At 34.1% G+C, this 14,915-nt stretch overlaps 2 protein-coding genes across 2 annotated transcripts; both read left to right on the top strand.

The window, feature by feature from the left end:
* The first annotated feature begins 4,531 nt into the window (after positions 1–4,531).
* LOC105118078 (serine/threonine-protein kinase PEPKR2-like) lies at positions 4,532–8,653 on the top strand. The gene is made up of 4 exons (XM_011015942.1): positions 4,532–4,705; positions 5,221–6,375; positions 6,663–6,959; positions 7,904–8,653. Exons 2-4 carry the CDS (start codon positions 5,634–5,636, stop codon positions 8,266–8,268), a joined length of 1,404 nt encoding a protein of 467 aa, XP_011014244.1. The 5' UTR covers positions 4,532–4,705; positions 5,221–5,633; the 3' UTR covers positions 8,269–8,653.
* A 555-nt stretch (positions 8,654–9,208) lies between these two features.
* LOC105118077 (uncharacterized) lies at positions 9,209–11,695 on the top strand. The gene is made up of 2 exons (XM_011015941.1): positions 9,209–10,673; positions 11,127–11,695. Exons 1-2 carry the CDS (start codon positions 9,597–9,599, stop codon positions 11,517–11,519), a joined length of 1,470 nt encoding a protein of 489 aa, XP_011014243.1. The 5' UTR covers positions 9,209–9,596; the 3' UTR covers positions 11,520–11,695.
* Positions 11,696–14,915: the final 3,220 nt, after the last annotated feature.

Here is a 14,915-nt window from a genome sequence, read left to right as displayed (position 1 = left end):
ACATTAAGACAAAAATATAAAACATTAAGACAAAAGGAGGCTTTTAAAACGCTCTAAATTTTCTTAGATTTCTCAATCTTTGTCCTTCCTCTTTGCAATTTATGAGTCACAAACTCTTGAAATACTAAGAGAAAAATAAGCTTTTAAAGTACATGAAATCTCTTTGGATTTCTATTTTAATAAATTTAGTTTGAATCAAATACAAATTTCAACATATCTGCATTGGTTCTTCTTGGTACTTTGTAGACATATCTAAAGGTGTGATCCATATTGACCAAAGGTTCTTTCTTTTTAGACTTTGATTTCAAGTTTGTTCATCATAGCAAACTTATCCTAGAAAAACTGATGGGATTAGAAAATACCAACATCATATCAATTATAAAACAAAACACCAACTTATCATAGGGAGTGCATATTAGGGGTGCTAATATCTTCTCTTTACGCAACCAGTCCCTTATATTAGAATCTCTAAAAAATCAATTCCTAGTAACCATAATATTAGGTGACGACTCCCTTATTCAAAAAAAAAAAACCAAAAACCAAAAACAATCAAGGGTCGTTATGATGCTGCGCTCCACTTGTAAGGGTGCGACAAAGATGATGTTAATTTATGTTTTAAAAAAAATCTAAGATTTTGGTCATTAACTCGAGATAAAAAAATTATTAAAAATTAATGAAAAAAAGACTCGAGTCAAACCTTGCAAACCTACTAAATCCATGACTTAGGATATGATATTAAGATAACTTTATAGAAATAAAAGATAAAAAAACAATGAATACCAATTTAAAAAAAATAATTAAAAATAATTCCTTCAGTTATTGCCTTAAACTACATATTAAAGGATGAAATCAATAAATTTAATTTAACTAAAAATAAAATTTCTTTTAAAGAAGTGGAATTTAACAAAGACCGGAAAACAACCCGAGGCAACCCTTGTTATTTTAAAAAGAAAGATAAATCCTATAGAAAGAGAGTAAAAAAAAATGTTAGAGAATGAAATATGAAAAAAAAAACACAAATATCCATGAATGAACCTTGTAAATCCAAGTTAAACTCTCAAACTCACAATTCATTAAATTCATGACCCGGGCTCAACCCAAGAGCTTAACATTTAAAAAATTAAATGTTGGAGAATAAAACTAAAAATAATTCTTAATTTGATAAAACTATTCTAGAAAAAATTACAACAGCAAAAAACATGGATGAAATTGAAAAAAAACCCTTAATTTTATAAAGTATTCTAAATTTAAAAAAAATTGTAATAAAGAGAACTGAGATGAAATTTTAAGTATAACATACTTTAGGGGTTGATTTGATTTTTTTTCTCTCTTCTAATTCTAGCATAAAAATTGAGTAGAAGAAATGAAAAAACAAACTAAAGGCCACACACTCCACATTAATCACCATAGTGTTACACGTGTCACTAATCCATGAAAAGGACATTGAGACGCTTTGAAAACTACCATGGAAACATAATTTTAGCCACTGAATGGCGTTGCACGCTTCGTTCAAAGACAAGATGATAATGTTCATCTGATTTTTTCAATTTAATTTTTTTATTTATCTAATTATATTATGTTCATTGCACCGATAACTACCAAATAACTATATCTTAATGACAAAAGAGCCCTTAAGTTAAAAACAAATGTTTTTAATTTTTAAAGGTAATAGTTGTCGCACGTCAAAAAATCCACGCGGCATCGGCCGGTGATTTTTTTGTTATTATTATTTGTGTTTTGCTTGGTTCTTTGGAGTCGTCACCTAGTATTATGGTCACTAGGAACCTATGGTCTATGAGAGTCTGAGTAAGGGACTGGTTGTGTAAGGGGAAGACGCATCACCCCCAGTGCACCCTACCTTAGGTAAGCTTCATTATTTGTTTGATTGTTTTTCTAGGTTGAGTTTCTATTCGTTGGTCTTTTCTAAGGTTCAAGGTAAATCTCCTTTCGTGAAGGAGTCTCTACCTCTTTGGGTTAAATCCTAATCATTCTAAAGTCTGAATTTTAAAATTGCTTTTATTTACACCTTGTATCTTTAATACCTGGGGGTGTATTTTATCGTGTAATTTTACACCCTATAAATATTAAAGTCTGCATCTAAATCCTAAAAAAGAGGTTACAAAGCGAAAAAAAGGTTTTTGATATTTTGGTCAAACCTTAACGGATAATCATAAACTAGTTATGATATCTATTTTTTGGATTTTTAAATCTCGAGAAAGATGTAATTTTTTTATTTTTGAAAGAAATATAGAAAATTATTTAGGACTTGGCCGTATGCAAATAAATATTGTTTTCTTTTTTTTGAATTTTTTTAGTTTTTGAATATTTCAAATAAAACCAGACATTTTAATACTAGACTTGTATCTTACAATGTAAGTATATAACCCAATATTAAGCAAACTTGGTATAAAAATAATTAAGAAAATCACAAAAAATTCTTTGAAATGATTTTTAATTTTTTGATTTTTTTTTAAATTGTTTTGTTTTTATATATATATATATATCTATATATAATATAATATAATTAAATATTAAAACATGTGGGCTAGGTCGGCCCAGCTGATTGGGTCGGGCTCAGCCCATGAAAAGTGGGCCAAAATCGGTCTAAAATGGGTGGGCCGATGTTGGCCCAAGATTTTTGGTTTGGGTCGGGCTGGGTCGTAATTGGTCCGGCCTAACAACTAATTAATTAGCTGCTACATGCAGAATTTGCACGCAATAGCCACGATGGGAAGGGGGGATCAAAGAAGAGAATTAAGCAGGGAGGCTTACCTGGCATTGGAGAGCTGGCAGTTTGGTGGAGGACGATGGCGTGGCCAGTGGCTGCAGCTGCGGAGGCCGACAGAGGAAGAAAGAAAAAGAGAGGGCTGGTTGCAGGAAAAATAGGCAGAAAAGTTGATTTTCGACCAACTTTGGGTTCGATTTTCTCCTCTCTCTAAGCATGAAATTTGCTCCTATTTATAGGGATGGAAAGAGGATAATCTCATCTTCAACGGGAAAAAATTCTCAGCCCTTGATTCGACTCGAAGAATTCAGGCCGTTGACTCAAAGTGTGCAACTCGAATTGCCAAATTTGCCAAATCCAAGGCTGCAGGTTGCCCGAGGTGGCCACTTTAGGCCGACCAACAAAGCCGTTTTGAATCTTATAAACCCGATCGGACAATTCACGAGACTAAAGGAGTTGTAGGTGGACTTGTTAGTGAATACGTTGTCGGATTTGGTGGCCAAACAATGCAGAAAATGTGCCTGGAAAGCTGCTACTCGGACAGCTTTTCGGGGAAGACAATGACCAGTAACTCGTTTTTTTTTTTTAAACTCATAAAACGACGCCGTTTTGGGCATAACTTCAACTTCAGCCCTAAATTTACGCCTTTTTCATTATAGTTCTTGGTCTCGGATTTATGCAATTTCACCCCTAATTGACCATTAAACTTTTAATTTCTTCAATTTGACCCCTGATTTCACTTAATTAACTTGGTAAAAATTAAATTTGGTTTCTTAAAATTCCAATCTTCTCAATTAAGCCCAAATTAGAATCCCAAACTTAATTTTTTTCACCAATTAAGCCCCAAATAAAATTAATTTGACCCATTTAAAGTATAATTAAATCCTTACACTTAATTAAATCGTTCATTTGGACCTAAATTAATTCTTAAACATAATTAAAATTCAATTTGGCCCATGATTAAATCAAATTGGCCCATTAAAAAATTAATTATATCATTGAACTTAATTTTTATGCAAATTCGTTTAATACTCATTTAATTTGACCTTTGAATTTGTATTTTTTTCTATTTTTAGGCATAATAAGGTACAATTAGACCTTGAAATACCTCCAAAAATTGCAGCTTGATTTTTGTTTATTTTTGCAGTTTTTCTAGATCAGCTTTCTATACATTGTCAGCTTTTATTATTTTTTTTTTTATTTTAAAAAAAATAAATTTTAAAAAATAACCCAGAATTGGGTTATGACAATACCATAACTTATTTAAAAATTAAATAAAAAACTAAAAAGACTCTTCATCCAATTTTTTTTTTGTTTTAATCTTTTAAAAACAATTAAGTAATCACAAGTAAAGAAAATGCGAAAAGAAAATCCAGCCCCTTCCTTTTATATAATAACCAATAATATATCCTATGAAAAAACACTGTCATATCCCTGGATGCAAGACATGCTACTTTCCCTGCTAATAAGCAAAGTCACCTTTTCACTGTGCAAAACGGCTGATATTTTTTTTTTTTAAGTATGGAGTATAATAATATAATAATAATAACATGTGTGTGTAATAATGTCTCTAAATTCTTTGTCGTAAACTCTTTTGTTTTGTTTAATAGTATTTTTGACCGGTGAAATGATCGGATTGCGATTGACCATTGCCGTAAATGATTGCGGTCTTCTCCGCCTTTTGTTTTTTTTTTTCAATTGGAGGTAATATAATAATTACACAATTTAGGAAATACTTGGGTGTTATACGGCATATGATTATAGAAAGTATCTGGACCATATAAGTAATTTTTGCAACATGCCAGCACTCAAATCATGAAGGCATTGATAAAGGTTCCTGGCCCTCTAAATTTTTTTCCCAAATATCATTTATAATCAACAAAATAGTTTACTAATAGAATGAAACTTTCCCTTTCCTTCTTTAATCTTCCTTAAAAACCATAAAGTTCCAATCTTTTTCTCATTTTCTGCTCTATGAAGGTATGGTGTTACTTTCACATCTTTCATTGGCATTCTTCTTTGTGCGGTTTCTGTTTGTTTCTTGGGAAAATAAGAACACAAGGAAAGTGGGTTTCTTTTATTTTCTTTTTCTTTTTTTGGGTTAGAGAGAATGAATGGCATTAACTAGGCCATACCCGCTTATGTCTCAGCTTCATGTGAACTGTTTTTTTGTTTTTTTCATTTTTAGTTCCTTTGTTCGCCGGTATACTAAAGAATGTGGGTTTAATAACATTCAAGCAAACAAGATGGGTCTTGTGAGCTTTGCTTTTAGTTTTGTTTACACTTTCTTATGTTGGTTGTGGTGTTGGTGACTTGTGTTTGGTTTGTTGAAGTGGAGAGTGTAGTTCTGTAGGTACTAAAGAAGTAAAAGTTCATATTTGATTATGGGATCTGTCAGTATATTCCTTTATGTGAAACTGCTTAAGCAAGTATTGGCCTTTTTTGTTTTGCTTAACTCTCTCATTCTAATGTTGGGATGATTGAAATGTTTGCAGGTTTTGGTTATGAATCAAAGTCAATCAGTGTCTGAAGTCTGTGAATCTATGACGAATATGGATTGGAAGCCGAACAAGAGGCATCTGGTGTTCAAATGTCCAGACTTCCTTGCTTAGTACTTTTTTTTAAAAAGAAAAGGTGTGGTTTTGAAATGATTTTTGAACCATGGTTGAGATTTTTTAGTATTAAGCAGAGTAAAAGAGTGTTTTGATTGATACCCATTTGCTGGAAATGCACAGTGGGAAGCAAAGATCCAGTCTTGTGGGAGAGTTCCTATTGCTTTGATTTCACCTGAAGAGAGTTTTAGGTTGCCTTTTTAAACTGTTGGAGCAGTTTTATTAGTTTAAAGATGCAGCAATCTTCTGGGTTGCATTTGGTTTTGGAGTGTTTTGGAATTGCTTGATAGAGCTTGATGGAGTCCTTAAGGAGGAAGAGAAAGGGCCTAGAAATCTTGCCTTCATCTGGCAAGTCCCTCCCTCCATTAACAGTTATTTTGTCGCACTTTTCATTGGGAGATTATTCAAGGCAGAGGAAGAAGTACAAGGAAGGTGAGGATAAAGAAGTTGTAGGTTCTAGTAGAAGTGTAGTTAAAGGTGTTTTCACTGTTCCACCCTGTAGGAGTGTCTCTGCAGACCCATCTTGCAGGGGTCTTAAGAGGAAAATTGGCTGTATTGATGCAGCGACTCAATTGGGCAGGAAGAAAAAAATTGAGGAAGAGTATGACTTGGGTGCATATATTGGGCAAGGAAAGTTTGGGTCAGTGGTTCTGTGTAGAAGTAAAGTGACTGGAGAAGTGTTTGCGTGCAAAATGCTGCGCAAGGGAGAGGAACTTGTGCATCGGGAAGTGGAAATTATGCAGCACCTCTCAGGTCATCCTGGTGTTGTGACATTGAAGGCAGTGTATGAGGATTTAGAATCTTTTTATCTTGTGATGGAGCTCTGCCCCGAGGGACGGTTGCTGGACAAGATGGCTAAGGAAAGGCAGTATCCAGAGCACAGAGCTGCAAATATACTAAAGGAAATTGTTTCAGTTATCAAATATTGCCATGACATGGGCGTTGTTCATCGGGACATAAAGCCAGAAAATATCCTCCTTGCAACCTCTGGGCAGATGAAGCTAGCTGACTTTGGTCTAGCTATGAGGATGTCAAATGGTAATAATGATTTTGTTAATATTTCTGTTGTATTTCGCTACATCCAACCACATTCACACATACCCGGATATACAAGTGTATGTATTCTATACCTTTCAGATCTTTTTTTTTTTTAATTTCTCAAACTCCTTTTATTTTTACTGTTTACTTTATGCACAAAGGTTTTCCAATATCTTCCGCATTCTTCACTTCTTCAATACTGGTGTCATTTCCGCTGTTATGTTTCTCTGCAGACTTGATTATGTGTTATGTGCTTTGATAAGTAAACTTGTGTTTCTTTCCTGCAGGTCAGAGCCTCAGAGGTGCAGTTGGAAGTCCTGCTTATGTTGCCCCAGAAGTTTTAGCCGGTGATTATTCCGAAAAGGTTGATATCTGGAGTGCTGGTGTCCTGCTTCATGCTCTGTTGGTTGGTGTGCTTCCATTTCAAGGTGATTCGTTGGAAGCTGTGTTTGAGGCCATTAAGAAGGTCAACCTTGACTTCAAAAGTGAATTATGGGGGTCAGTATCTCAACCTGCACGGGATTTGATTGCTCATATGTTGACGAGGGATGTTTCAGCAAGACTAACTGCTGATGAAATACTTGGTAAGCTTCTTCGCCACTCTAGCAAACTTGATTAAAGAAATGGTTCTAGGCCTGTCTCTCTAACTTCAATTATAAGAATGACACTTGATTCAGAGAACATTATCAGTTGAAAGAATATTCACTTTTTTGAAGCAAATTCCCTTGAAGATAGCCTAGCTGCATCTCACCATTTACCATCTGTTCCATTTGCCTTCTAGTAAATGCTCCCAGTTTTTTTTTTCTCTGTTTGAATTCTAAATCTTTTATAGGCCAGTCTAGTTTTAGTGCTTAAGAGGATAAAACTAGGAATCAGATCATCAAAATTAAGAGAGCATTAAGTTAAGCTGATTTACCAGCTGTGGTGGAACCAAAAGCCAAGAGTTGAGATAAATTGGGTGCACTGTATTATTATATAAGATATGGGGTTTATCAGAAGAGGAGAACTGTCAGGCCATGTTATGGGTTTGAAGCCTTTTTTGCTGCTATTTAGACCAAAAATGTTGGTTTTTGTTGTTTTCCTCCTTCAGTACATGACCAATTTTTAGGACCTTGGTGTAATTAATCAAATTTCCTCAATTATCTTGTCCAGTTGCATCAATGCCTGCAAGTCTGAGTTCAACCTGGATGGTGACATGTTTCTGATGATATTTCCAGGCATTCATTTATTTTGATAGTCATGCAATATGACGATGTCTGAATATGTGCGTGCACAATATTATGACATGGACATATGTAAAGAACAACTGCCTCGCTACTAGTTTGATTTGGACCTGTGCTGTATTTCATAAATCTTAATTCAACTTCCAAATGGAGCAATTCTCATGTCATTAATTTGCTATCATCCAACTATTTGATGCTCCTTCAGCTTTTATTTGTTTCAAGACTGAATGAAATCCAAGTGCTCTATCTCCATGTGTAATTTTATTACAGTATGAGTGTGCATGATTGAATGCATGATTTTGCAGGACATCCATGGATCGTGTTCTATACAGAACCAGCACAAAAGGAACTTGCCCCAAGATCAAAGTTTCAAGACCATGTAACACTGACTTCTCAACAACTAACTCTCCCAACTGAATTGGAGTCGGATCGATCCAAGATAACAGCCAATGGCTTTCTCAGTGATTACTGTAGCCCACTTTTATCGTCTGATGGTTCAAGGTCAAGGTTGGAAGAGCACGACTGTGGATTGATTGATGCTCTCACAGCGGCAATATCACGAGTGAGAATATCTGAGCCAAAGAGAAGCAGGTTGTGTTGGCCTACAAGCCCTATCCAGCAAGAGTGTTCCTCTAACATTAAGATTAACAACCTCTGTACAGCATTTTGACCCTCCAGTGTAAAATTGCTGACTCAGCTGCCAGGCATTGCCATTGTTAGTTGTAACTGGATTTCGAAGACAATTGTGGCTGGAGATTTCTTGCAACTTAGAGAAGGAACTAAAGAACGCAACAATAAAACAACCTTTCAGGTGAAAGGAAGTGGTAGCTCATTTCTTTTCCTTATCTGTAAGAAAGTGGTATTTTATCGACGAGCTCCTGTTTTGACTCCTCTCCGTATCTAGTCTGACCTGGAATGCTAGGAAAATGTGGCTTCTAAGCTTCCTGTGTAAATAGCATTTCTTACTTGTTAAGTTTCCCTGAAGTTTCAGATCAATGTTAATTTTTTCAACAAATAAAGCCTAACATGAAAGCTGTGTGCGATTTCGAGTTGCAGAACCACTTGTCTTTGTCTGGATTGATCTTGGTTCTTTAACTACTTGTACTTTTTTGGGTGGAATTCTTGGGATCTAGTACTTGATTTTGAGTAGGACTCCAAAAAGTGGTGGGTGGGGGGTCCCAGTGCAATATTGTATCACCTTGAAAGAACATTAAACACGGAAATCATTAGAAGGAACTTCAGGTATCAGTTTTTGCTAGTACCTATTATTTTCTCATTCTGCACGTCTTTCTCTCTCACCCCATCAATTGCTTGTATTTGTTCTTCCATGACTTTCAAGTTACCATGACCTTGGCTGAAACTTCTTTATTATATGTAACTGAATTGCATAAAAAAGAGCACTTTACATCTGTTTCTTAACAAAGAAAAAAAAAACACCGAAATAACCAATGAATAAAGTAATTGTAGCAATCATAATTGCGTGGGCTTTTGTACTGGCAAAATCCGCTTTTAGAAGTCAAGAAAACAATAAAATATTGCATGGTTGATACTTATCCATGAAATTAGACTTTGAAGTCAAATACCATGTGTTTCAACGCAAACAGATAACCAATTGAACGAAAATGTTATATTTACCATGGACAGTATCCTTCTTAATTCTTATAAGTTGGGACTAGTTGAGGATATGTGCAGAAACTGCATATACAAGTTATGCAAGTTACTTCACTTTTTCTAAAGCTATGCAAGTTGCAGACTTACATTCACATGATTGAGTCTATCCTGTCCCTTTTTTAATCTTTTGTTTTGTTTTCTTCTTTTGATTATCTTGTTTCCATTCGATTCCTTTTTAATCTGCAATTGGGAGAGCTTCTTGTCGACTCAACTCTATAGTTTCTATGCTAGAGAATTTATGCATGATATGGGGATCTGATGATCTAATCTCCTTGTCACGATTTCTCACTTTCGAGATAGAGAGAGAGAGAGAGTCCCAATACATTCATGGCTAAATCAATTGTAGAACTAAGCAGACCCGCAAATCCCACTCTCAAAAAACCTTCATTTCCTAAAAAACGCACGACCATGTCAGTTTTTTGTTTATACTCCCCTAAGCTCTCTATCTTCCTTCTAACCCTTTGTGTTTCTCTCTTCACTCTCTACCACATCCAGTCCCTCCATGCCCGGAAGACATCTTCACCTCCATGGTCTTTCGTGCACAAATGGGAAAGAGTCACTAATTGCACTAGAGAACATGAATCCATGGCCGATAAACTGCGGCAGTCGGTTACATTTCTCCCACTTAAGGACTTGCGTTATGCGGATAAAGCTCTTCAAGGTCACACGTGGTTCATGAGCTCTATGTATGATACTCGTGAAGAGGGTGAGGTGCAATATCAGCAGTTTCCTTCAAAATCATCAAAACGTAGGCTACTTTGCTTGAAAGGAAAGGAGACACATGATGGTTCTCGGAATTCCTATGCACTTGCATGGCCAGAAGCCTTGCCTTTCAATGCCACACTTCTGAAAGGCCTAACTTTTGTATCGTATAACCATTATAACTACGACAACATTTGGCATGGGTTATCAGCTATGGTACCATTTGTTGCTTGGCATATAAGAAATGGGTGCGAATCGCCTAGTAGATGGATTCTGTACCACTGGGGTGAGCTAAGGTTCGAAATGAGTCCATGGCTGAGGACCCTAACAGGGGCCACATTCGGCGGAGCCCCATACACTGAAAGCTTTGAAGAGGTTAACGATGGCCAACCACTTTGCTTTGAAAAGGCTGTGGTGATGAGGCACAATGAAGGAGGCATGTCAAGGGACAGGAGGACTGAGACTTACGATTTGATGAGATGCAGAGCTAGGATGTATTGTAATGTAAGCTTGGAGGGCCGTATTCATGAAGTAAATAAGCAAGGTTTGCCAGTGATTGGCATGACCTTGTTCATGAGGACTGGTCCAAGATCATTCACGAATGAATCCGCAGTGATTGCAATCTTTGAAAAGGAGTGCGCTAGGGTAGATGGATGCAGGTTGATGGTGGCATACTCCAACAATCTAACATTTTGTGAGCAGGTTAGTGAAATTCTATATGTTTATTTCCTCTCTTTCATTCGCAAGAGCCTAAAACACATTAAGTAGATTAATTAGTTAGTGGGATCTGTGCTCATCCCACTTAAGAGAATGCCATTGACAACCTTAAGGGGAAAAGGGTTATAGCAGAGCACTCAGGACTATTGATTTGAAGATGTTTGCATAGACATATTTTGTGCTTATAAAGTGGCTGATTATGTGAATATTGTGATAGCAATTGTTTTTTAAAATGTTAAAAAAATCATTTTTAATATGAACACTTTACAATAATATAATAACATTAAAAAGAGATTTCAAATTTCTTTAAAAATAATTTTAAAATACAAAAACAAATATGCTATATATCAGACATGATAGGTTCATCTGCTAACCAAATATACTTTAATTAAATTACTGGCCTATAATGAATCCAATACAATCGGTGATTATTCTCAGGTGAAGGTGATGAGCTTGACAGATATTCTGGTATCTCCTCATGGTGCTCAATTAACCAACATGTTTCTCATGGACAAAAACAGCAGTGTCATGGAGTTCTTCCCCAAGGGATGGCTAAAACTTGCTGGCGTAGGACAATATGTTTTTCATTGGATTGCTAGCTGGTCTGGGATGCGACACCAAGGCGCATGGCGGGACCCTAACGGCGATGAATGCCCCTACGCCGAAGATGACCGCCGGTGCATGTCAATTTACAAGAATGGCAAGATTGGATTCAATGAAACTTACTTTTCTGAGTGGGCTAGAGATGTTCTCAATGAAGTCAAAATAAGGAAGCTGGAGGAGGCAGCAAATAAAACCAATGCTTCAACTTCTGCCTGTGCTTGTGGCTAGCTAGCAACCTGTTCCCCTCTAAGGCAATTCTTGGTTTCATCTTTTCCATGTATTCATGGGACAACAATATCAAAGCAGCTAGTGAAGCAAGTTTTACCTTAGAATTAATTTGTAATAAGCTTTAAGTTTTTAACATTCATTCCCTTGAATTCATTAATACTGTGACCTCTTCTCTAGGATCCTGATAAACACACACATATATATAGGAAATGAAAATTTTAAATTTTTTTTAGGAGTCTTAAAAATCCCTTTATAAATATCTAAAATTATATAGGATTTATATAAATATTATCTAAAGATTAAATATTCTTTTAACGATAATCTATACTAATCATCAATAAAGAATCTCCTAAATTCTTTTAGAAAAGTGTAACTGTTATGTTTTTCCTTATTAACTTTTTTATTTTGTGTTTTTTAAGTGTTTTATAACTTAAATAGTTTTTCTCTTTGTTCAATAATATAGAAAATAAAAGGCATAATATTTTATCTATAAAAAAACCTGAAAATTTCAATAAATAATAAAATATTAATTCTTTCCTTAGTAATATCATATATATTATTTTAGGATAATTTTAGAAGTTCATTCAATCAAGTCCCTCCTTGATTTTTCGAGGTATAGAATTGTAATTTCATATATAGATTATATTCTAGTCTTCAATTTCTAAAACTTATTTACAATCAAGTTACACTTGATTAATTTTTCTAATTTAGTTTTTTACCAATATTTTTTATGTGTATGACTTATTTGGTTTCCTGATAAGTTAACTCAAATATAAATCATAATTCTAAATAAAATAAAATAAAATAAAATAAAATAATTTATTATTAATTCAATAATTAATTGATTTATATTTAAAAATTAAGTTCAACGTTTAATAACCTATCATGATCTTCCACATATTCTAAATATTAGAAAGGTTATAAATAATTTGACTTTTTTAATGTAATTATTATATCTTTATCAATAATATTGTGGTATAGATATTATAGTAGAAAATATGTCTGTCTTTTCAAAATATATTTGCTCTTTATACCATAATCATTGATTATTTGGATAAGACTTACAATTCTTTTTAAATTTCATTTCATCTTACACAAATATTTACAATCAATACTAATTAATAACAAATAAAATATTTTGTTTAATTCATCTAACATAATGAATCATCTCTTATCTACTTAAATATATTCATATAATTTATATTAGACCTAATTTCTACTCGTTTGGATAACATATAATAAAATTAAAATATAAATTTTAAAAAAAAAATACCACACAAAATCTCCATAAAGATGTCCCACATCCTTATGCAAAATGTCTCTCCTTTTCCATCTCGAAACTGATTAGCCTTGTCTATCTTCTGTCTCATTGCGTGCAAAACCACCACAAATACCAATCTTATCTGTGAACCGTAAGCTGGAACTGAAACAATTTTGTCTCCTCCGTACACAGAACCGCTACACGCAGCCCTAGGCTTGCGACTGATCAGCCCTCCACGCTTTTCTCTTCCCGCTACCGTGCCTCCACATCAACACCAACTGGAGAGCACTACAAAGCCAATGCAGGGAGTAATTTGAGGGAAAACTGCATGGTTTTCGATCGGCCATGTCTCCAGAATAGTTCACAGTGAAACCTTTCAATCCAAGAATGGACCCAGCTCTAAGTACAGTGGGCCAATATATATTTGGTTGGGCTTTGTCCATATTTGAACCCTTCTCTCGAAATCCCTGCAGCCGGGTAGCTTTTGGTGCTTCAACTGGACTGGACTACTGAACATGGTAATTCTACACTAGTATATTGCACAACGGTCAATATAATTTTTTTTAAAAAAAATTATTAATATTAAATATGACTAATACAAGTTTTTATAATTTTACCTTTTAAAATCAAATCTATAATATTTCTTTAATACTAATAATATTTTTTAAAAACTTTATTACTAATAAGATTAACAACAATAATAAGGCTTATGTTTCTTGGATATAACATTTATTTCCAGGTCCAAGGATCTAATATCTCTGTTAAATCCAGCTCTTGGAATTCAGCCGTGCTAGATCTAAATTACTTGGATTTGGCATTCTTATCATATTCTTATCATTCTTATCAATGCCAGAGATTTAACAGCTATGCTTTTCCTCAACACCGGAGACTTGATAGTCATGTCATGCTCTGATATCTAGGGTCTGGCAATATTGTCACGCTCCAACACTTGCTGTTGAGCTAAGATGCTTAGGTGGGATAGCCACACAGAAACAATAAAAACACTTCTACATGCAGTCTTATTTTTGTTAAAACACAATGGTATTTTTATATTTTAACTGTTTCAATAAAATAAAAGGACAATGAAGTTTCTCAATACAAACATATATTTTCCCTCTTTCTAGGATATTTCCTATGGATGTATCTTCACTGTTTATTTAAAAATAAAAATAAAAAAAGCATCCAATCTAAAAGTTAAAATTTTATAATAAAAAAATATAAACTAATTATTTTATCCTTACTTATTTTTGTAATATCAAATATATCCTATAAAAAATTAATTTTATTCTTAATTGCATGCTTAATAAGTTTTTTTTTTTTTACAAAAACAATCACATCATCAATTTATAATAATTTATACCTTGATAAATAATAATAATAATAATAAAACATTAAATTCTTTTAATATATTATTAATAGATAATGCTAATACGTGGAGTGCATGTAGAAAATGATTGCCCATCCTTTGGCAGAGACATATCTATATATATATATATATATATATATATAGTCACATCGTCTTTCAATCTTGTCGCCTCATCGAACACCACTTTATGAAACAAAAACTTTGCCGCCCAAAACTGCAAACCGTTCCACCAAAGTACTGTGCAAGTGGGACTTCAACACCACACTCGGATAATGGAATTAATTGTTCGAGTGCTCTTTTTCTTTGTGTAATTAGAAAAAAAAAATAATTCCAACGACTGATGGGGACATGCATGTGGGGGGAAAGAATGGAATTGAACCCTAGCTGCCCTGTATTTCAACTATAATTATGAAGCTGGTCCGGCCAAACTCCATCCATCAACTTGAAAAATTGCATTTGAGGTGCTCAATGGTGAAAGGTTATTGTTTTTTTTTATTTATTTGGATTCAAGTTTTATTGTACAACATTAAAAAGTTTGCATGTTTACTGGGTTTGCAAGATGTTCAGTGGATCATGAGATTAGTTATGGTACACGTAAGCTGCCCGGACATCCATGTAAATAAAAAAACACTTGAAAAATATAAAATATAAAATTTAATTTAAATAGAATTTTTAATTGAATTGAACAAATATTAATTCGGTGGGACTCGATTGACAACTTTGCTAAATTCAATTCAAAACCTAAATGGATAAAAACCAAGAGTTTTTT

The sequence above is a fragment of the Populus euphratica genome, unplaced genomic scaffold (assembly GCF_000495115.2).
Source record: "Populus euphratica unplaced genomic scaffold, PopEup_1.0 scaffold1720.1, whole genome shotgun sequence".
Taxonomy (NCBI): domain Eukaryota; kingdom Viridiplantae; phylum Streptophyta; class Magnoliopsida; order Malpighiales; family Salicaceae; genus Populus; species Populus euphratica.
Note: the sequence above shows the minus strand (reverse complement) of the source record. Positions and strands in the feature narration are given on the sequence as shown.

What these genes read in the sequence shown, in the direction of transcription:
- LOC105118077 (XM_011015941.1), top strand. Translation starts at nt 9,597, where the DNA reads ATGGCTAAATCAATTGTAGAACTAAGCAGACCCGCAAATCCCACTCTC. An exon ending in ATCTAACATTTTGTGAGCAG is followed by an intron (nt 10,674 to 11,126) that starts GTTAGTGAAATT and finishes GATTATTCTCAG; the next exon opens with GTGAAGGTGATGAGCTTGAC.
- LOC105118078 (XM_011015942.1), top strand. Translation starts at nt 5,634, where the DNA reads ATGGAGTCCTTAAGGAGGAAGAGAAAGGGCCTAGAAATCTTGCCTTCA. An exon ending in AGCTATGAGGATGTCAAATG is followed by an intron (nt 6,376 to 6,662) that starts GTAATAATGATT and finishes TCTTTCCTGCAG; the next exon opens with GTCAGAGCCTCAGAGGTGCA. An exon ending in AACTGCTGATGAAATACTTG is followed by an intron (nt 6,960 to 7,903) that starts GTAAGCTTCTTC and finishes ATGATTTTGCAG; the next exon opens with GACATCCATGGATCGTGTTC.